Source organism: Eleutherodactylus coqui, chromosome 2, assembly GCF_035609145.1.
Source record: "Eleutherodactylus coqui strain aEleCoq1 chromosome 2, aEleCoq1.hap1, whole genome shotgun sequence".
In the NCBI taxonomy this organism is placed as follows: domain Eukaryota; kingdom Metazoa; phylum Chordata; class Amphibia; order Anura; family Eleutherodactylidae; genus Eleutherodactylus; species Eleutherodactylus coqui.
The window spans coordinates 285,217,824-285,241,014 of NC_089838.1; the positions used below are offsets into that span (position 1 = coordinate 285,217,824).

The following is a 23,191-nucleotide window of genomic DNA, read 5'->3' on the forward strand; positions in this document are numbered from 1 at the left end:
CACATCCATTTGTTCTGTGCTGTAAACTGCTGCGGATAAGTGGTGCAGAATCCGCCACCTCTGGACCCACCGTAGAGAATACACGGTTTTGCCATCCGGTTGTAATGAATGGAGTCAGACAGGATAATATGGGAATGACCAAAGTTCCAGATAACTAGGGCAGCTGCTGTTTCCCTATTAGCAAAAAAGTGACCTAAACCACGAATCATCCCAAGTGTTCTGGCGCGTCGGAGGAGGACGTGCGGACGGTATTTAAAGGTCCCAACAAATCAATTACCTGCAGCCTTCGTTGATGTGACCTTCAGTGCTAGAGATGGAACAATCCAATGAGGAGCGGCATCTTAATACAAGTGCTGCAGTAATTGTTGGGGCATTAGATGGGATTGCGGGGGCATCAGGTAACCGTCCGCAGCTGCTGCTTCATCATCATATATCACACAATAGTGGATTCCTGCCCTCGTTAATCTAATAACTAGGAGCTCAGCCGAGCGGCCTGAACTGGATGTGGCCCAAGTCCCCAATGTCCCCGCACAGGCGATTAACTCATTACAGAGTCACGGACAGCCGGATCGCTGGGATTTGTCATGAGCTCATTATAACTATATAAAGGCACTTAGGCCTGTGTCATGGGCGAGTATGAGCAGCGTTTTGCGCATGCAAAATGTGTGCACGCAATATGCAGTGAATAGATCCCATCAATGTCAATAGGTTTATTCGTGCACATATTGAACTAATTACACTAATCAGAGGCGTACCTTGAAGCTCTCGGGCCCCAATGCAAAACCTGTAATAGGGCTCCCAACTATAATGCTTTATTCATAGTACTGGGCTCCCTATATAGAGAAGAGAGGCCTTATGGGCCCCCTAAGGCTCCTGGGCCCGGGTGCAACCGCATCCCCTGCATCCTCTATAGTTATGGCCCTGACACTAATTGCCTATTGCAATCAATGGGAGTAGGCTTGCATGTCTTAGTGGGTTTTGGGTAATTGCATGTGTAGGGCTTATTCACATGAGTGTATATAGACCGGCATTTTCACGGCCGACCGATATACACTGCAGGGGTTCGGCGTATATGCCGTTGGGTGGGGGAAGACAGCTTAACTCTGCTAAGCTATCCCCCCTTCCCTCTCCCTCGCTGGCTCACCTCCTCTTTCCTCCCCTCCGTCTGTTTGCAATGGGAGAGGGCGAGATGAGGGTGAAGCTAAGCTCCTGCCCCCTCCCTGCCCATTGTATGCAGCCAGTAACGGGAGTAGGTGGGCAGAGCTTAGGAGCTTAGCTCTGCCCCTCCCATTGCAAACAGCGGCAAGGGGCGGGAGAGTAAAAGGGGGAGTGCGTTTAGTGTATTTGCAAGTGTATTTGATTTCAATGGTTTCATTTCCATTTCAATATATTGTGAAGACCTTACTGTACGTTTTGCGAATGCAAAAAAAAAAAACATGCAACCATGCCCACATTTATTGAAATGGGCAATTAGTTAATTAGTTTAATATATGCTATTTTCCTGAGCAGGCAGCACGCTGGAAAATAGAGCAATAGGTTCTATTCAGCTAGTTTCACACGAGCGTTTTATCATGGCGATAAAATGACGGCTGAAAATCGCGACCATCTGAAGCATTGGATTTTTTTACTCCGTCCGGAAAAGATAGGACTTGTGTTATCTTTTGCCGGGATACACCAGTTGTTCCCATAGGCTCCCATGAGAGCCATCAGGAAAGGGAAGGCGGAGGGAGTTTAACAGCGTCTCGCATTGCTAAAGCCCCTCCCCTTGCCGGCAGCTCCCATAAGCTGGGGAGGGAGTTTAGCACACTAGCTCCCTCCCCGTTTTGCCTCTTCCCTTTGCCGGCAGCTGACAAGGGGCGGAGCGGGGGAGGGAGAAAAGCAGTGCTAAACTCTTCCCCACTGACCAACGGTATTCCAGGCTGCAGCGGAGATTCGCCGCATCTGGCTGGCTGAATTTTTTTTGTGGAAACGATCACGCCAAATACCCGCATGTCGAACTCATTGAAAGCAATAGATTCTATTCCTGCATATTGCGCACGCAAATGTGCCCTGTATAAGCACGTCTGTGTGGATCCGGCTTCTGGGAGCTCTTTGATAATATTCAACCATTTCAATGAGGCGGGATGACGAAGGTGACAACTACTTGTAGGATAGGGATTGTCATTCCAGCTTTCTGCAAACCCTGCATGCTTGTAAATCCACATTGTTCTGTGTGCCCAAGAAGATGGACTCAGGGTCTCTGGAAAGCTGGGTCAGATGACCGCCTTTAGTATTGTTTTCCCCACTTATGTATGATAGCCCGTTCCAGTGTTGTTGCTGTCCCCAGGGAAGGATTTCTAGGAATACTTTGGGTTCTGGGGATTTCCTGCCGTCCTCTGAAGTAAGAAGATCGCTGGGGATGCACCTAAAAATAACCAGATGTTCCAAATACTGGCACCTGTTGTTTTGTTGTAGGACACCATGCAAGATCTATCCTGGTCCTCACTGGTCATGTAGATGTGATGCAGCTGAGATCAACATGGGCACATGTTCTTAAAGTGAAGCAACCTTAAGACTTATGCATAGGGCATATGGTACTCCGGGGGGCATATGGTCATCGGGGGGGCATATGGTCATCGGGCGGGCATATGGTACTCCAGGGGGGGGTCATATTGTGCACTGGGGGGGAACATGGCACACCAGGAGGGGGGCATATGGTGCACTGGGGAAGCACATGGTGCACCGGAGGGGGGGGGGGGGGCACATGGTACACCGGGAGGGGGGCATACGGTACTCCAAGGGGCAAAATTTATGCTCACAATACATAGAGGACAGAACATATTAATTCAAATGGGTTTGTTCACATGCTCTATTTTCCTGTACATTTGTGCATCAAATGTCCCCAGAGAATTCAATGGGGGTGCACAAATGTGCATGCAAGACGCAAGGAGATGTGTGATATGCTGCGGAATTCCGCTGGAAAAAGAATACATCAGGAAATAATTAGACTAATTTGCAATTTCAATCGGCGTGTCTTTGTTTGCCACGCACAAATTAATGTGACTTGTGGGTGAAAAAAGTACCGTAAAATATGCTGATGTGCGTACAAAAATAGCTTAGTTCAATCTGCCTTATGGAAAGCCTTCTTAAAGGCTAATCGTTATTCCTGACATCTAACAACTATCTAGCAGTTGTTTCCTTTAAGTCATGAGTTTGTATGTATAGGAACATTAACAACCTTACCTTATCATCAATTCCATCATCAAACAGATAGGACATGATGGCCTGGAGGAAGAAGACAGAACATGAGGCACTGTGCAGAATACAGAGGGATAGTGGGTACTTAAAGGGTCGGACATACTTACATTCGTGTATTTGTAATCACTGTTTGTGGCTAAGAAAACCTTCCCCACCTCCCGTAAATGATTCAGCAGCACAGGGATTCTGTCCTGGAAGAATCATGTATTGCTATTATATGATGGAAGAAACAGTTGTCTGGCTTAGAGAATCCATTTACAAATACCCTGTCAGAGAATAATGAGTTAATAGACGCGGTCTTCCATTCAGCAAGAGTTACAAAGATCATCCCTCACTCTGGAGGACCCAATGCGCCCATGTATTATCCAAACAGTCCATTGATTTCAATGGGCACCATGTAATGCCTCATTTTCCCTCTGGTGGTGCTGTAGGGAAATTAAGCACTTGCTTCAAAATTCCCCTACAGATTATAGCTGATCACTTTGGTTCCAGCAGAGACATGGATGAACTCTATATAGGTAGTTGAAAAAGTACAATATAGACCAACTGTGTGGCTTTTGGACAGGTATTCCCCCTCGGTGCACAGATACTGTATAGTCCCATTTGCACACAATAGTAAGTGATAGTCAAAAATTAAAATTCCAATAATTCATTGAGACAACTTCGAAATAGACACAATTCCTGTAAAAGACTTATTCAAATGTTTCAGGCTATACTGTCCTTAAAGGGGTTGCCTGAGACTTTTACCGTTGATGCCCTATCCTCAGGCTAGCTCATTAATAGTTGATCGGTGGGGGTCTGCTGCTTGGGATCCCTGACGATCAGCTGAATGCCAGGCCTGCTTTTAGAACGGACAGCACTAAAAGCAGATATCACTGTCAACACTGCCCGGGCCCGGGTTAGTAATGCATTGAATTCAATGGGAGTTGTGCCTGCAGTACCAACCTGAACCACTGCACTACAGACGGCACTATCTTTTTTCAGTTCTGTTTGCACTTTCGATAAATTATTAATTAGCTATCCTGAGAATGGGTCATCCATAGCAAACCTCCTGGACAACCCCTTTAATTATAATACTGCTGTATAAATGAGCCAAAATCTGTGCCATAGTGTTTGAGCGTATCTACCGCCAATCTGGTGTACTGTCCCTTTAAATCATACAACCTCATTATTGGAAGGCGCATAATCCAGTTGTTTATTCTGTAATGTGAAGAAGTGCGGTTCATATGCAAATTTTACTCAACTAGCTTATTTATTTGACCGAAAATTGGAATACGCAAATATAGAAATCCCTTCATAAACTCATTATATGAACATCCCAGTTAATAGGAAGAACTTACATCTTTCAGAACATATTTATTGAGATCTTTCAGAGTCTTCTCCTTTAGAACGCCCTAAGGACATACAAAATGGAAAATTCATGGAGTTCGATCATCATTACTCCTAATATTAACTAACAGTAATAGTAAAAATACCTGTAAATAAAGTAAGAAATACTCAATAGTCACACTTTCTGGAATATTATTAATGAGGCATTGTATCCCCTGTACTCCCAGCCTTAAATACTTTGGACCCCACACAGCACGAGCCCTTACCAGTGTCAGAAACATAGATCATAGCTCCAGCGCAGTTCCCTACCCTAGAGCTGTCCTTCTCTACCAACACCCCCTAAATACATGCTCCAGAACCGCTAAACTAATAGAGTCCCAAGACCGTAAGCCCTAAATACAGACCATTTATCACCGAAAGGACCAATAAAGTTAAAATATAACCTTTAATTCAAATAATAAAAAATTGACGTGTCAACAAATTATTATAAAAACCAGATGAAGGTTGAGGTAATATCTGCAGTATTTATGCAGATGTTTATTACTCTCACCAAATTAAGTGTATCTTCAAGGATACACGTTGTAGCATTTAGGATATCTCCAGATCTTGGTAGGGTAATTCTACTGCTGATCGTATGACATAATTGAGCTTACAGTAATATATCTGTTTCTTCGCTGTAAGAGGTATATATACTAAAGGAGAGCTGCTAATTGCCTTTATTCAAATTTTGGCGCAGCTACTCCTATTGCTGATAGATGGATTGACACTCCATTGGACGCCAGGTGTCTTATATACCCTCAATGTCAATGGTCAGTGATGTATATACTCTACACCCCTGTATCTTATACTACATAGGGTTGTGTGCATTGCATTCATATAAACACTGATAGTACGCTCCACATCCACTCATCCAGATCAATATCTTTCAGATATATAGCAGATAATATCCCCAGATATTAGTGCTACCTAATGCAATAAATTGCCCAGTAACTATCTCTTCTGATAAGTCTTTATCCTACGTGATCTGTCATCTATCTAGTTTTCTAGACTAATCACTGGATATATAGGGTTAACCTAATATAGTTCCCCTTTAGTCCATCAACGCGTTTCAACAGACCCCTTTAAATTGGGGGCTGTATCATCAGGATGGTTAAATTCTAGAGATATAGAGGTAGTGTGCAGCCTACTCGGCCGCTTGATAGTAAATGAGCATAGATGGTACGTGCTTCTCTAGTCCGGGCTTATGTATCCGTTGCCCCGCCTACCTGTCAGGGGCTCGTCCTTTCTGCTCCACTTAGCAGTGCCAGGGACTACAATAACTTACCACGCAAGCGCGGGATGTACTGAACATCGCGGTGTTCAGAGACGGCCCCTCCTGGCACTGCTCATTGGAGCAGAAAGGACGAACCCCTGACAGGTAGGCGGGGCAACGGATACATAAGCCCGGACTAGAGAAGCACGTACTATCTATGCTCATTTACTATCAAGCGGCCGAGTAGGCTGCACACTACCTCTATATCTCTAGAATTTAACCATCCTGATGATACAGCCCCCAATTTAAAGGGGTCTGTTGAAACGCGTTGATGGACTAAAGGGGAACTATATTAGGTTAACCCTATATATCCAGTGATTAGTCTAGAAAACTAGATAGATGACAGATCACGTAGGATAAAGACTTATCAGAAGAGATAGTTACTGGGCAATTTATTGCATTAGGTAGCACTAATATCTGGGGATATTATCTACTATATATCTGACAGATATTGATCTGGATGAGTGGATGTGGAGCGTACTATCAGTGTTTATATGAATGCAATGCACACAACCCTATCTAGTATAAGATACAGGGGTGTAGAGTATATACATCACTGACCATTGACATTGAGGGTATATAAGACACCTGGCGTCCAATGGAGTGTCAATCCATCTATCTAAGAATCTATCTAGTCCTAAGAATTCAAATCTTACCACCACCCAAATTAAGAACTGGCCAATTTATGGAGAAATGGGTGAAGGAAGTAACAGAGAGCTCACTCAAACTTATGAAATTGCTGTTGGAGGAAGAGAAGTCAAATTTAGAAAAAAAATAGTAAAATATTAGATGATCAATTGAAAGACATACAGAAGTTCTCTGGTGAGGCTGAATTTAGTAAAAAAAAACAGACACTTAAACTAAATTTGGACAAATATACGGGATTCCTTAAAGAAAGGAAACACTTCCAATTTAATAGGGATCTGAGAGACTTTAATGAGAATAAGGCCTATGAAATGAGATCCTTCACGGAGTCTGAATTTAGCTCCTCAGAAGGAGAAATCTCAGGTAGCAAAATTACATCTAAAAGAGGTCCCTACTCTAATAGATCTAGAGGAAGGGGCGGCTCTCGCTTTAAAACCCGTGGTAGAGGTTTCCCAAATGAGGGACATTTTTTAGGGCAGCCAATTATGCAATACATGACAAGAAATCGGAGTGGAACATCAATGACCCAACAGCAATAAATACTTTAAGGGATGTGAGAGCCAGTAATTCCCAAGAAATCAATGGGGATGCTGTACCCACACCCCTCGTAGTTAGAGATGATAACCCACAAGTAACCACCCAGCAACTTACCACACCATCGCAGGATGAGGAGGAATTACAGATTATCAATTTATCACCTAGAGTACTATCAGTAGATGAAAAATCACTTCTCAAGAAAGGTTTGTCCTTTATCCCCACTAACAAGTATGATCGCTTTAGCTGGACGAGGGACGTGTCATTGTTTCTATGTAAATTACGCTGGAAAAAATTTTTCTCCATCAAGGACCGTAAAAAATGTCTGGAACTAGGTCTAGAGATGGAAGACTTGGAAGCGATTAATAGACATCTTAAGTGACAAATCAAGTTATGAAATTTTACCAGGTAACCCCACTGACAAATTTACCGGCGAATTGAGAGACATCTTACTACCAGCTAAAGAGAACCAACTAATAGGGGAAACGAATTCCTTTACTGTTTACCACCAAACTCACAAATTGCTACTTTTTACAGCCTCCCGAAGGTACATAAGGGTCTATCGCCGTTGAAAGGAAGACCAATACTGTCAGGAATTGACAGTCTCACCCAAGGGATAAGTAAATATCTGGACCTAATGTTGAGACCATTTGTGGAGGCGCTACCAGCATATGTGAAGGATACCACAGATGTATTACGCAGACTTGAGGGCTTGTCTATTAGTGCTGACATCAAACTAGCGAGTCTAGATGTAGAAGCGCTATATAGCTCCATCCCCCATGAAGGGGGTCTGCACGCTGTGGAGTTTTTCCTGAAACAAAGAGGTATCCATCTAAAGCCCCACAATGACTTCCTGCTACAGCTACTCTCGTTTGTCCTACACAAAAAAAAATTTCTATTTGAGGATAAGTACTTCCACCAGCTATGGGGTACGGCAATGGGGAGCCCTTGTGCCCCCAGCTATGCCAATCTGTACCTGGGCTGGTGGGAGGAAAAATCCGTATTCTGCGAGACAAACGAGAGCTGGATGTCCAAAATAGACCTATGGATCAGGTTTATAGACGACATCCTGATCTTCTGGAATGGTACAACAGAGGACTTTTTCAACTTTGTGAAACATCTGAACAACAACAGGTTGAATTTGTACTTCACGGCTGAAATAGACCCCAGTACCATCACCTTCCTGGATCTTAGAATTCGGAAATTAGAAACTGGGACACTGGAAACCACCATCTACCGTAAACCCACGGCGACAAATACGCTCCTGCATTGGACAAGCCACCATCCAGTCGCATTGAAAAAAAGGGATCCCGAAGGGGCAGATGATAAGAACGAGGAGAAACTGCTCACAAGACGCTGATTTCAGAGAAAAAAAGAACCAGATGACCCAACGTTTCAAAAACCGCGGCTATCCAGAAGATACTATAACATCTGCATCGGAGTTTGTGATGGACATGAAACGGGAGGAATTCTTGAATCCACGACCCAGAAAGATAGGGGACGGGAAAACACGTATAATAGGAACATATGATGACAAAAATAAAGAAGTGAGACAAATTTTGGAGAAACACTGGAACATCCTACTAAAGGACAATGATTTGGTAAATCATCTCCCCGAAAGACCCCTTATAACATACAAGTGGGGGAGGAACCTCCATGATCGCCTTATTCATAGCCATTTACCATCACTGCCAAATTCCGCTACATGGCTAGCAAGAGATCTACCAAAAGGGTCTTTCCCCTGCGCAGGATGCAAAGCATGTAGATATATGAGGAGAGGATCAACATTCCGTAGCTCTGCAACTGGAAAACAATACGAGATACGGGATTTTATAAATTGCAGAACGAGCGGAGTTGTCTACTTAGCCTCCTGCACTTGCCCCACGGACTATGTGGGCAAGACAATGCAACAATTGCGGAGAAGGGTCCTATCTCATATAGGTAATGTGAATCGGAATGAACAAACCAGCATAGCCAAACACATACGTGAAAAACATAACAACAACCCTGATGTACTTCATTTCCAAGGAATAGAAGTTATCAAAAACAACGGCAGAAGAGGCGATCTAAATGGCAGGCTACTCCAGAAAGAATGCGGTTGGATTTATAGACTGGATTCCTGCTCACCAAAGGGTCTTAATGAGTGCTTTACTTTTACACCTTTCATCTAAATGGCACGGTTTACCATCATAAATGACCGCCTTATAAATTCATCTACAAGCAATATAATGGAACCATCAGCACCATGTGTATCAAAAAAGTCGATCATATTTTTGTCAATCAAATAGCGAAATAACAACAAAAAACGGATAAAAACATGAGAGTGATTTCTTCCTCCACAAGAATAGAAGACAATGATTTTCATCTCTACCATAATATGATATAGTATTAAAGTAGATAGATACTTACCATCGAGGTTATAACTGATATTGATGAGATAAATAAGACTTGACTGGTCGTAGTCTTGAACAACTAAACGAATAAACTGATTGGCATTCTTATATCACCTCATGGGGCAATATCCGTCCGATGGATGATCCGTCTCATACCGCTATCCCTAAATGCATTTCATGCGCCATATCCTTACTACATCAGGTAAGATACTTGATGGCATCTAATGCATACTACGATATTTAAATGCATCCCATCTGATATACCCTCAGTATATCTGGGAGGGAGATTAAGGACATCGAAGCTACACAAACATATTACAATCTATTGCAGCACATGGTTCATCTAATTGGATCCTAAGCATAAGTACACACAAATATAGAGCGTCTTTAAGATCATGTGACATAAATAGACTTTGGTCTACAAAGGACTAAGTATTAAGCGCCTATACTATCACAGCGCTTTTGTCATCACAGCGCATGCGCGGAACCACTGCGTTAATGTCACCATGACAACGGCACATTCATGTATTTTGATCCTCCTAACATGGATGCATGCCGATGACTTAACGGAACAGCGCATGCGCCTAAACACGGAGCTTATTGCATTAACTAGGGCGGAGTGATCCAATGAACGCACCAATGATGTGGATGTAGAGCGCATGCGCGAGAAGCTCTAAGTATCGCGCGATCTCGGCATCAAACCCAAGGTAATGGCCGGGACTACAATAACTTACCGCGCAAGCGCGGGATGTACTGAACATCGCGGTGTTCAGAGACGGCCCCTCCTGGCACTGCTCATTGGAGCAGAAAGGACGAGCCCCTGACAGGTAGGCGGGGCAACGGATACATAAGCCCGGACTAGAGAAGCACGTACCATCTATGCTCATTTACTATCAAGCGGCCGAGTAGGCTGCACACTACCTCTATATCTCTAGAATTTAACCATCCTGATGATACAGCCCCCAATTTAAAGGGGTCTGTTGAAACGCGTTGATGGACTAAAGGGGAACTATATTAGGTTAACCCTATATATCCAGTGATTAGTCTAGAAAACTAGATAGATGACAGATCACGTAGGATAAAGACTTATCAGAAGAGATAGTTACTGGGCAATTTATTGCATTAGGTAGCACTAATATCTGGGGATATTATCTACTATATATCTGAAAGATATTGATCTGGATGAGTGGATGTGGAGCGTACTATCAGTGTTTATATGAATGCAATGCACACAACCCTATCTAGTATAAGATACAGGGGTGTAGAGTATATACATCACTGACCATTGACATTGAGGGTATATAAGACACCTGGCGTCCAATGGAGTGTCAATCCATCTATCAGCAATAGGAGTAGCTGCGCCAAAATTTGAATAAAGGCAATTAGCAGCTCTCCTTTAGTATATATACCTCTTACAGCGAAGAAACAGATATATTACTGTAAGCTCAATTATGTCATACGATCAGCAGTAGAATTACCCTACCAAGATCTGGAGATATCCTAAGTGCTACAACGTGTATCCTTGAAGATACACTTAATTTGGTGAGAGTAATAAACATCTGCATAAATACTGCAGATATTACCTCAACCTTCATCTGGTTTTTATAATAATTTGTTGACACGTCAATTTTTTATTATTTGAATTAAAGGTTATATTTTAACTTTATTGGTCCTTTCGGTGATAAATTTATAGCTATACTAAGGACGTTACTGTCACGGTGACAAATAAATACAGACCATGGACCAAACACCAGACCCTAAACTACAACAGACTTCAGAACAGACCCTCAAAATTAACATTGACCCTACAACAAACCCCAGACACACACCCTGTGATTCACATTGTCCTTCGAACAGCCTTGCTTAAAGAGCCCCCTAGCTTCAGATCCTGCATACATTTGTGGCTTCTGGACTCACTACACACCACAGTTTTTTCAGGGTCTTTGCTGTGCAGCGTCCGAGCAGAGGCCGGCCATTGCAGGTGAGACCATGGGGTTCTCGAGATGGTTGTCAAGGGTGGCTCTGTGAGGTCTCCCCAACAATGGCGTAACGTGGCCCAGCTCGGTCGCACGCACTACAAAAAGAACAGGCAGATGTAAACGATGGTAATTAGTCCTAACGGTGTTTTCACGTGACGCCAGTACCTCTTTTTAAGCAAACGGTTGCTTGTTGTTAAATAATAGAGTTCACAGACAAAGAGATAGTTTTCAAACCGGAGGTACACAGTTTTCTTTACTCACATAGTCCAACTTCGATTTTCCAAGTATAACACAAGATGACTGTCGCAGACACAACACATCTGGAAGGCTTCACCTTGATTCACTTCTGTTACACACACACGTTCTTCTAGGAGACATTTTCCTTCCCATAATCTAGGTGTCCTCAGTCTATGTTATCTGTAAGACGATCCCTGGGGGTATACTCCTGGTGGGTTATGGTGGGTTAACACACAACTCTTGCCTTTTCTTACTTACTAGTTACTCCTTCCGACTTGTCATAGCAGGAACTGTTACTCTGAGCTTCAGTCCCCGGTGAGGGGAAAACATCCCACCCGTATTATAATTTGGCACTGGCCCTTACTCTCTAAACATTGAGATAAACTTATCATCTTTTCTATGCCAGCAACTTTTCAGGCTTTTACACCGAGCCCGCCACTTTTTCAAAAAATGGTGCAGCTGTACATGGCCCGTCCCATTTACCGGAGTACATTATAGAAGACACCTAGACCAGCTCAGAGCCAACATGGGTTTCACCCTGGGGAACATAGGTGCCTTCGGGTGCAACTAACATATTAAGAGGCGCAAGCCAGGCAGAGTTTTTACTAAAGGCTTATTCACATGGGCGTACACAATTTTGGTCCGTATGACGTAGCATGTATATGCATATTAGGTATGTTGTTGCTGGATGTGCACTTTTTTTCTATCCATTTTGCATTCTCTGTGTTTTTTTACGTACCCATACACTTTAAGGGCTCCTTCAGAGGAGTGTATGCACAAATGTGCATGCTTCAGCGCAGGGGCGTAACTATAGAGGATGCAGGGGATGCGGTTGCACCTGGGCCCAGGAGCCTTAGGGGACCCATAAGGCCTCTCTTCTCAATATAGGGAACCCAATACTATGAGTAAAGCATTATAGTTGGGGCCCTGTTACAAGTTTTGCATCGGGGCCCAGGAGCTTCAAGTTACGCCTCTGATGCAGGGGATGCGGTTGCACCTGGGCCCATAAGGCCTCTCTTCTCCATATACAGAGCCCAGTACTATGAATAAAGCATTATAGTTGGGGGCCCTGTTACAGGTTTTGCATTGGGGCCCAGTTGCTTCAAGTTACGCCTCTATGTTAAGGGGTTAAGAGAAGTTGGTGGGCCCCAAGATAAATGTTTGCACCCAGGCCCATTAGCGTTTAGTTACGCCCCTGCTTCAACGCAATGTATTCGCACTATGAACAAGGTTGATTTGCGCGTTTGTCTGCACATAGAATTGTACATTTTTGCGCATGCAAGGCCTGTTCATATATGTGCACGACAACACAAGCCCTGATTTAAATGGCTATTTAGCTTAATGACGACCAGATGCGTTCTTTTTTTTCACAGAATTTTTGCACACCTCCCATAGAGCAGGTCCTATTTGTTTGCACAAAAAGGAAATAAGAACAAACCCATTGACATAAATGGGATCTATGCTCTGCATATTGTGCGCGCACATTCACCTATGTGAAGGAGCCTAAACAGGTGATTTTGGTCTGTGCATATGGACCAAAATAGGGAATGCGCAATATTTTTTAGGTGCAACATTAATCAGCATAAAAACCGCACGTCCGAATGCACCAATTTAATTCATTGGGTCCATGTGCTGTCCGTGTTCAGTCAGTAAAAAATAAGGACAGAGAATACACCTGTGTGATTGGGCCTTCTACATGCCCCTCTGACTCTAGGACATCCAATCCATATACAGATTTATATGGTTGTACAAGGATAGGCGCCCCCTAGTGAAAATGAATGAAATTAGATTTTAACAAGTACAAACCGGGCAGTAGCATCTGGGAGTACAAAGGACTGCATGCAGTAAAGGGAGTCCCTCACACTGAGCCACCAATCCAAAAATTAAATTGGGGGCTATATGGAGGGTGAACTTTGTACCCAATGGTTTAACCCTTTGTACATGTCTGATTTTCACACGACACTACATGACCACGTTATTATTTTTCTGTTTCTTTCGAAGGCGTATTGTATTAAAGAACATTCTGGGCATCATCTGCCAAATACAACTATAGGTACAGATGTAGTCCTAGCACAGACCCACCCGAACCGCCCACCAGGGTGGGAAAGGATAACAGAGGGCGATAATTGAGAACAGCTTATCATAACCTGCGGTTGCCTCTGAATAATAAATATGACCGAGGGGAAGTTGTTCTCTGTCTGCAGGAATTCTGTGGTGAAGATCTGATAACTCCAATACTACGTGAGGCCCGGCAGGACTTCACCCATTGAATATTTCACCACGGCACAAAAAGGGGTGGAGTAGTGAAAGCTTATCTAATCCATTGGGTTCCTGCTGACAGTCATGTCAATAAGATAATACATATGACCTCCACACCCCTCCCATGTTCTCACCGAGTCATGCATGTAGTCCATCGCATCTCTCACATCCTGAAACATACTTTTATAGGACATAAACAGATTGCCATGGCGGTATCCGGTGTCGTAGCTACAAGCAAATTCAGATAAAGAATCACTCACACCTTATAACATATAATAACTTCACTTTAAATGAGTTTTCATTGTTTTCAGAAAATGTCTCATACTTGTGGCTGGTGGGGCACGTGCCCTGGGTGCTGGGAGAAAGAGGGTGCCAAAAAGCCACTCTACCTTGGTCATATACAGGCCAGGGCGGTGAACTGAAGCTTTTTTCCAGTCTTTCATCCTTTAACCCTTTGAGTGGCGGGTTTCTTACCACCCTGTCAGACCCACCAGGGCAGGTTTTTTTAAATAGTCCAATCATTTAATTTCAACTAATTTTGCAGTCGCATTCCAAAAGTCATTGCGTGCAGAAAATGCATCAGGAAATAATTTGAAAAAATTAAATTTCTTTGAAAAAAAATACAAGTACTGCAGCAAAAAAAAAAAAAAACTATACAAGTTTGGTATCGTAGTAATCATACTGACCCATAGAATAACGTTAGCATGTCGTTTTTGTTGCAGTTTGTGTGCAATAGAAACAAAACGCACTGAAAGATGGCGGAATGTCTTTTCTTTTTTATTTTACTCCACTTAGAATTTTGTAGAAGTTTTTCAGTACATTATATGGTACTTTAAATAGCACCATTGAAAAATACAACTCGTCCCGCAAAAAACAAGTCCTCATACAGCGACGTCGATGGATAAATAAAGACGTTATGATGAGGAAAAAAAGAAATGGGGGAAAAAAGAAAAAAAAGGGGCCGTGTCATTAGGGGTTAAATAATGTACTAACTTCCTTCTCTGGGTCATTACGATGCAGGGATACCACATGTGTCATTTTATTTTTAAATTTTTACAAAGTAAAGGGAGACAAGTGTTTTTGTTTTTATTTTTCTAATAATTTTTTTTGCTTTTTTTTTTTTACTTTTAATTTTTTTTTGTCCCTTTAGGGGACTTCCACAGAGACCCATTAGGACCCCTGATCACAATCTGGGGGTCCAATGGTGACAGCCCTTTACATGCTGGAGTCACATAGATTGCAGCATTTAAAGGGTTAACACAGCAGAGGTCGGAGGTTTTCTCTAATCTCTGCTGTAAGAGCTGGTAACTGGCTGTCCTCTGACAGCCAAGCACCAGCTATCCCTGCCACAGAGACCATCGGCTTGCTTCTGACAAGCCGATGGTCTCTATGGCAACCTGTAAACAAACCAATGCAGGAGTTTGAATTCAGAAGCAGGAGATTGCCGGCAGATCGGCAATATCTTCCTGCTTCTGTTTTTCAGAGTCATGCACTGGTTCTCTGTGGGACTGTGCAGGCAGAGCACAATACCACAGCTTGTGGCATTGTGCTCTGCAGCTCCCATAGTGATACATAGCCCGGAAATCTTCCGGGCTATATCGCTATGGGCAGTGGAGCTCGTCCCGGAAAATTTCCGGGCGTGACACTCAAGGGGTTAATGGATGGAAGGCAGACTAATGGCTAGACAAGCGTTCTGCTATTTACTTGAATTCCACAGTACCTCGGCCCAATGTTGTTCGACAATTTTTATAAATGATCTAGATGACGGAATTGAGGAGAAACTGATTAAATTTGCTGATGACACAAAGCTAGGTAGAATAGCTAACACTATATAAGAGAGAGAGGAATCAAAAATATCTTGTCAAGCCTGAACAGTGGGCGGCGACTAACAGAATGGTATTAAACAAGGAGAAATGCAAAGTCCTACATCTGGGGAAAAAATGTAAAAAGCATATATAGAATGGGAGGAATTGGGTGAAGCAGCACATGCGAAAAAGACTTCATACTAATAGATCATAGACTGAACATGAGTCAACAGTGTGATGCTGCAGCAAAAAAGGCAACCACAATTCTAGAATGTATTAAGAGGAGCATAGAGTCTAGATCACGTGAGGTCATTATGCCCCTCTACTTTTCCTTAGTTAGACCTCATCTGGAATACTGTGTCCAGTTCTGGCCACCCCAATTTAAAAAAGACAGAGACAAACTGGAGCAATTTTAGAGAAGAGCTATCAAGATGGTGAGCGGTCTGCAAATCATGTCCTATGAGGAACAGTTAAAGGATCTGGGAATGATTAGCTTGCAGAAGAGAAGGCTGAGAGGAAACTTAATAGCTGTCTACAAATATCTGAAGGGCTGTCACAGTGCAGAGGGATCAGCCCTATTCTCATTTGTACAAGGAAAGACTAGAAGCAATGGAGTGAAACTGAATGGGAGGAGAAACAGATTAGATATTAGACAGTGAGGGTGATCAATGAGTGGAACCGATTACCGCAGGAGGTGGTGAGTTCTCCTTCAATGGAAGTGTTCAAACAAAGGCTGGACAAATACCTCTCTGGGATGATTTAGTGATCCTGCTCTGAGCAGGGGGTTGGACCCGATGACCCTGGAGGTCACTTCCAACTCTACCATTCTATGATTATATGAGAAATATGCAGTATATGATCCTGTAAGTGCACTTTTATATGTTTTTAGAAAGTAAATCAAGAAAACTCATAATAAGAATTGGGTTTTAAGGACCTCAAAATACAGTATGAAATAGATAATACTTACTTAACATATCGTGGGCAGTCAGTGAAGAAATCCACCAGACAGGCATATAGATAGGTCTCTGTGGAGAGAGGCAGCACAGATCATGAGCATGCATCTTCTGGTTAGTAGTAGAAGAAGACATATTCTAGCAGTAGTAGTTGTATTCGGTGATGATAGTAGCAGATACCATTAGTAGTCACTGTCAGACTGGGGTACATTAGGTCCACAACGGGGACATTACTTTTAAAGTCTACTTTCCAGAGCAGAGATATGTCAACTTTCACGTAGTACGGGTCATATCATAGGGACTAATAAAGTAATACATCAATAATATGAAACCCCCACTTGCTTACTGGTCGGATGCATATTTCCCCGTGTGAACAAGATGTGCAGCTCACCAATGATAGCTGTATGGGGACAAACAATTATAATACCGACCGTTCTTCCCCATACTGCAGATAGTCTACCAGGGTACACAAGAAGAGCGACATGCTCACCACCATTGGTGCTTGTTAGCATGGGCAGATTACTTTCCCATGTAAAAAAAACCCTAAGGACCTTCCACCCAGGACGGACTCACGTCGCAGACGGCTGTCAAATCCGCGGGTGCAGAATTCCACGCCAAAATCTGCAAGTCTGACTGCAGATCGTGATGCTGATTTGCAGGCAGGTTTTAAGCCATTTTCAATTCCGCATCAAAATCCGCAGGTAATACAAGTGATCTTTTGCAACCTATTACAGATGCAAAATGCGGACTTCTTCATGTTTCATCAAAAACAGAATTAATGTCAGGACCGCCTGCTCTAGGGATCTCCGTGCCCACACCACCGGTCCTATCACCCGAGCTGATCAGGTGCGGCGCAGGGGAGCTCCGGTCTTGGTGACCTCCCCTGGCCGCTGGGGTTCCGGACATTGGCTCCAGTCGCACGCTCCCGTGCTCAGAAGGCGGCGCATGGGTAATCGGGTTTGCTGAGGATGCGGCGATGCTGTCCCTGTTGCCATGACATTCTATCAGCATGTTCTGCACTCGTTGCTGGATGTCTGGGTCTCTGCACTCGCTGACTTATGTCTGGGTCTGGCTGCTGGCAGGCTCTCCACCCCAATCAGCTGCTGGGGCGGGAGTTCTGACAGCATTTAAACGTGCCTGTTTCCTTCCAGTATTGCCAGTGTATGTTTGTCTCCAGGCTACACCCGCATTATTCTGATCTGATTTGCCATTGTGACCCTCTGCTTTTGGACCTGACTTTGAACTTGCCTGATCCCTGGTACCGCGTATTCTCCTGTTGCCGACCCGGACTTCCTGACTTCTCTCTGTATGTTTGTCTCTGTATTTGTTTGTAAGTCTGACTCCCTGCCCCCGCTTCCCTAGTGAGTATAGGGACCGTTGCCCAGTTGTCGCCCTGGGGCCTAGCCCAGGGGGGCAAGTAGGTAGGGACAGGGGTTGCGGGTAGCTTTTAGGGACTTCCAGTACCCGGACCCCAGTTCCCTGACAATTAATACACCAAGGGCTTCTAAGGTGCCCTAAAGGACCTTTGACTTGGGACAGAATTAGTCATTAAATTGTTAGTATTCATTCTTACATCCGTGCTGACATAGATGTGACCGCCACTACGTGGGATTGTTCCCTGGCAGCTAGTAGCAGCAGACTTGCTAGTTGGAGTACTAACTATCCTAGCAAATTTAGCAAATAGTAGTAGCTAGTAGTTATAGGATGTGTAGTAATTAAGCCAGTTTCAGACACGCATATTGTCACGTCTGTACTACGGGATCCATAATACAGACATGTTATAGATTATCTGTATGTCATCAGTTTTTCATCAGCATTTGATGTTTATTTGCCTCCATATTTGCTGTCATTGGTTATGCTGATCAGAATTTGCCCAACAGAAAAGAATACCAATACAGAGGCAAAAACGGACAGAAATAGGTCCTGCTGTGTTTTCAAAAACATCCATGAAAAGTACAGCCATGCGAATTGATACATAGATTTACAACCCCAATTCCAAAAAAGTCGGGACACTGTTTAAAATTAGAGATGAGCGAGCATACTCGCTAAGGCAAACTACTCGAGCGAGTAGTGCCTTAGCCGAGTATCTGCCCGCTCGTCTCTAAAGACTTGGCTGCCGGCGCGGGTGAGCGGTGAGTTGCGTCGGTGAGCAGGGAGGAGAGAGGGAGAGAGAGATCTCCCCTCCGTTCCTCCCCACTCTCCCCCGCTGCTCCCCGCCCCCTGCCGGAATCTTTGGAGACGAGCGGGCAGGTACTTAAATAAGGCACTACTCGCTCGAGTAGTTTGCCTTAGCGGGTACGCTTGCTCATCTCTATTTAAAAGGTATATAAATATAAAATGCAATGATTTGAAAATCTCATATACCATATTTTATTCACGATAGAACATAAAACACATATCAGCAGGTGAAAGGGAGACATTTGTCCATTTCATTTAAAAAAATTTAACTAATTTAGAAACCGATGGCAGTAACACATCTCACAAAAGTTGGGCCACGTCTACCATTATACTAGAGACCAGTGCTATCAACGCCATCTTAAAAAAAGGATCACAATAACTTTGTGGCAAAAAACACATACAGTCAACCTCGTGCGTTTTTCGACAGCATTAATACTGTATCCTGACCGGACCATGTCCTTCCCCTGAGTAGTACCGTCGGCAGAACCCTCCACTCACCTGACAAGTTGAATAGCGTGTTGAGCACATGATACCTCTTGGTGTCATCTCTCTGGATGAATTTATTGGGGTACTTAACCCAGATTTCTGCCCTGAATAACAAAGACAAAGAGCTTGGAACACAGGACACTGCGTAGAAGATTTACACAATGCATGACTTTATATGAAATGGGCCCTAGTTTGTATGCATCCAATAAAGAGAAATGTGACTATGCATCCTGAACACCAAGAAGAGTAAGATCATGACCACTGTCAACAAAGAAGTCCACATAAAGGTCAACAACAAGGATATCGAAATGGTTAATGGTTTCATATTTCTTGGGTCCCTCATCGATCATAGTGGCAGCTCTACAGGTGAGATAAAGCATTAATGAGCACTGGGGCGTACGGCCATGGTGAGCATGGACCCAATATGAAAGTGCAAGGATGTCTCCGTCAACGTCAAACAAAGGTTAATCACAGCCATTGTCTTTCCGATTGCTACATATGGCTGTGAGACATGGACTTGAAGATATGAGTGTGGAAGAAAACCTCTACGAATCCCATTGACAGCTAGGGTCACCAACAAAGCTGTCCTGGACTGTATTAACCCAAAGGTGTCCCTGGAAGGCAACATTATGAGACTGACTTCCTTTGGACATGTGATTCACTGGAAAAAGAGATGCTACTTGGAATGGTCAGTGGTAAAAGGAAACAGGGAAGCCAAAATGGCTGGACACCATCAAGAATGAAACCAGAATGGACATCAGGCAACCGAAAGCAGCCACAGAGAATAGAGAAGCATGGAGAGGACTGGCCTACAGAGTATCCAAGAGTCGGACACGACTGAACGGATAGAATAGAACTGTGGAAGGGACTGATGGGAGTGATTACAATCTGTAGTACTCGCCCATAGTGGCTAGTTTTGTTGCAGAGAACAGACGTGTCTGAAGTTTCTTTCCCCTTTGACGACTCTTGGGACAATCCTCCGTCTTCTTGTTTGCTAACAAGCCAGTTCCTCTATAGTTGGAAGTCCTGCAAAGTTTTCTACCACCTAAAAGCAATGAGGATGGGACCATCCAGGGCACAGCTCCATCGCTCTAAGAGCCCCAAAGCAGCCGCATGGGTCTCTCTATGGTATATTTGCTGTCCAGGACTCTTGGAACAGAAGCTCACAACCCAAGGACTTATACTGATTTAGAGGAGATGCTCATAAAGCTTATCACTAATTAGAAAGTTATTCGGTATCTAATTAAAAACAGATTTCTGTGAGTTAATAAGTGGTCATGTCAGGACTGCTCAGCAGAGAAGGAGACATTCAGAGGACAAAGAGGAGACTCGAAGGAATTCTGGCCACTGGACAATGGACTTATGTATAGAAATATTAAACCCGCAGGGATCTTCTGCAAGAATTTAGCATCATGACAGAACCCCACAAACATGTCACTCTGGATCCAGACCCTATTTCCGTCCTGTCGATGAGCCTGAGCAAACAGTGGGCGCAGTCACACCAGCCAATCACCGGCATGTTTTTCATGGGTTTCTGTTCACTCACCCTTTCAAGAAGCGGAAGCCATGAGTGCAGACCAGCACATTGCCATTAGAGTCAACTTTCAGCAAGTTTCCATAAAGGCTATCAAATACTAGACCCCTGCAAAGACACAAGGCATAGTGATTCAGTAAAATGAGCATATACAAATAGAGCGGAGTCAAGTTTTAGTCCAACTTCTCAACTTTCCACAGGATCGCAGGTGCACAAAACGAAGAATCCAACGCACAATTCAGCTCTGCTACATCTGACACCAAAACTATTGCAGCTACTAATTGATGCACGGAGATTAACCTTGCTTTATTATTATCGTGTATTAGAGAACAGCATTGCATAATGTACACACAGCAGAAAATAAGACTCCGTCATGCGTGTGCCGCAGGATAACCTTATCAGTTTTGTACAGTACTGTAGAACAGAGCGTGGTGACATCACAGAACGAGGGCGAACGGGGTTCCTCTTCTAAACATGATTTTGCATTTCAGCTCTTGACGGTAATAGTATTCCAATGTTACGCTCTATAGTGAGACTCTAATGTTTTCTATATAAAGTTAGTAAGCCATGCTGCACCATCTGCAGGTGTGATAGGGTACTGCACCCATAAGGTGAGAACAAAGGGGAAAGTTGGTCATTGAAGAAGTTGACCTACAGCATTTTAAGGGTGTATTTTCGTGTGAGTCTTGTGCGTCTCGCAACACACAAACTTGTACAATTTACTTCCCATTGCGAATGCTTCCTTAGGGCGTCCCTGCACATATCGGTAGTAGCGTGCCACACAGCATGTGGTGGAACTCCATGTAGTTTTACTGCAAACTGCTGCAGTTTTGTGATGTGGCTTTTGGACTTGGAACTATGTGAAACCTTGGGACAACTAGGTCTAGAGTCCGTAACATAGGTGCAAAAAGAGCACCTGTACCTGAGAGCAACATAGTTGTACAAGTACCACCAGCCCCATCCTGAATAAGGGTTTTCATTATTTATCTATCCTTTTTCTTCAATTAGCCCGACAAAGGACTCTGTAGTCTGAAACGTTGCTACACATACTCCTCAATGTATGGAATCCATGTATCCTTCACAGACTGAAAGACTAGACTGTGATTGGGCTTTGCACAACACTTCCCAGTGCCACCTAAAGGGACAAATAAGCCATTATTTTCTCTTCTTCTTATATTCCTAAGGGCCCCTTTCCATAATTGCTTGGATTCCTGCAATCCAGCGAGAATCTAAACATTTATCAGTCAGTGTAAATGCATGAACCAACTGAATGATGAATAATAATTCATTCACTCATCATTCGTTGTCCTGTTTCTTCACACATAAAAACTGAACAACAGATCGGCTCATGTAAACAGGCAGATGGTCACCTATGAACGACTGCCTGTTTACTGTGAATGGAGGAGAGCAACCAGAATGATTTCTGACTCACTCCACCTCCATTCACTGAGTGATGATGTAAAGCACAGGAATGATCATCTCTGGGACGACCTATCGATCATTTGCGCCCCACAGGTCGTCATGTGTAAAAGTTCCCTAAAAATCCCCATTAATCAAAAGTAGAGACACAAACCTTGTAGGGAAGTTTGGGTCATACTTATACTCCAGAATTTCATGGGGGTATCCAATGGACACCAGTCTGTCCAGCAGAAGCTCAAAGCCAAGTTCCTCATAGTCCGGGGAGCGGTACACTGTGAGAAAAATATAGAATGTGAGGCATTTGTATTGCATCTGCACCTCAATAGACAGGGATCTGAAATTCTCCCAAATTCTCTTTGTGTATTTGTACTTAATCCCTTCCATAGATAGAAATACTGATGGTGAATCGTTAAGGAAGTGCTGTTTATGTAATTGCTGTATTCATACATGCAATGTCATTGTAAGGAGGGTTGAATCCAGGTAGCCAAGAATGTGTGTAGGTTGGACCTTAGCATTTTACATTTAGACCAAACCAACTTACTTGCCAATGTGTAATCCATATCAAATCCAAAACATTTTATCTTCTCCAAGCCCAGACTGCGGTTAACAAATATCCTGCAGAGAAATGAGAAGTCAACGTCTAGAATTCACGTACATACGGTATGTACATATGAAGGTATGTCTTAAACTAAAGTTTCACTTCTTCAGCCACTTCAGTATGTTAGGGAATTGTACTATGAGTGATTCTCCTATATGTGATTCTAACTTGGACAGGTGGGAGTCATTCAGGTGATGCAGGAAAACAATAGAATTTTGTGAATGGGGCTACAGAATGGCAATGGCCTTTCTATCTAACTTCATCAGTTTAGTCGGGCCGACTCTCGGACACTC

At 43.5% G+C, this 23,191-nt stretch overlaps 1 protein-coding gene across 2 annotated transcripts in view; it reads right to left on the bottom strand.

The window, feature by feature from the left end:
* The window catches only part of LOC136612647 (cytosolic purine 5'-nucleotidase-like), a 47,364-nt gene that overhangs the window by 20,255 nt on the left and 3,918 nt on the right, over nucleotides 1–23,191 (bottom strand). For both annotated transcript variants that reach the window (XM_066593132.1, XM_066593131.1), the window contains exons 2-10: nucleotides 22,842–22,915; nucleotides 22,455–22,572; nucleotides 20,894–20,989; nucleotides 19,360–19,451; nucleotides 16,698–16,755; nucleotides 14,060–14,153; nucleotides 4,578–4,631; nucleotides 3,345–3,428; nucleotides 3,223–3,264 (exon numbers count right to left, since the gene is read on the bottom strand). In XM_066593132.1, the coding sequence (XP_066449229.1) occupies nucleotides 3,223–3,264; nucleotides 3,345–3,428; nucleotides 4,578–4,631; nucleotides 14,060–14,153; nucleotides 16,698–16,755; nucleotides 19,360–19,451; nucleotides 20,894–20,989; nucleotides 22,455–22,572; nucleotides 22,842–22,915 (712 nt within the window). The remainder of the gene's footprint in view (nucleotides 1–3,222; nucleotides 3,265–3,344; nucleotides 3,429–4,577; nucleotides 4,632–14,059; nucleotides 14,154–16,697; nucleotides 16,756–19,359; nucleotides 19,452–20,893; nucleotides 20,990–22,454; nucleotides 22,573–22,841; nucleotides 22,916–23,191) is intronic.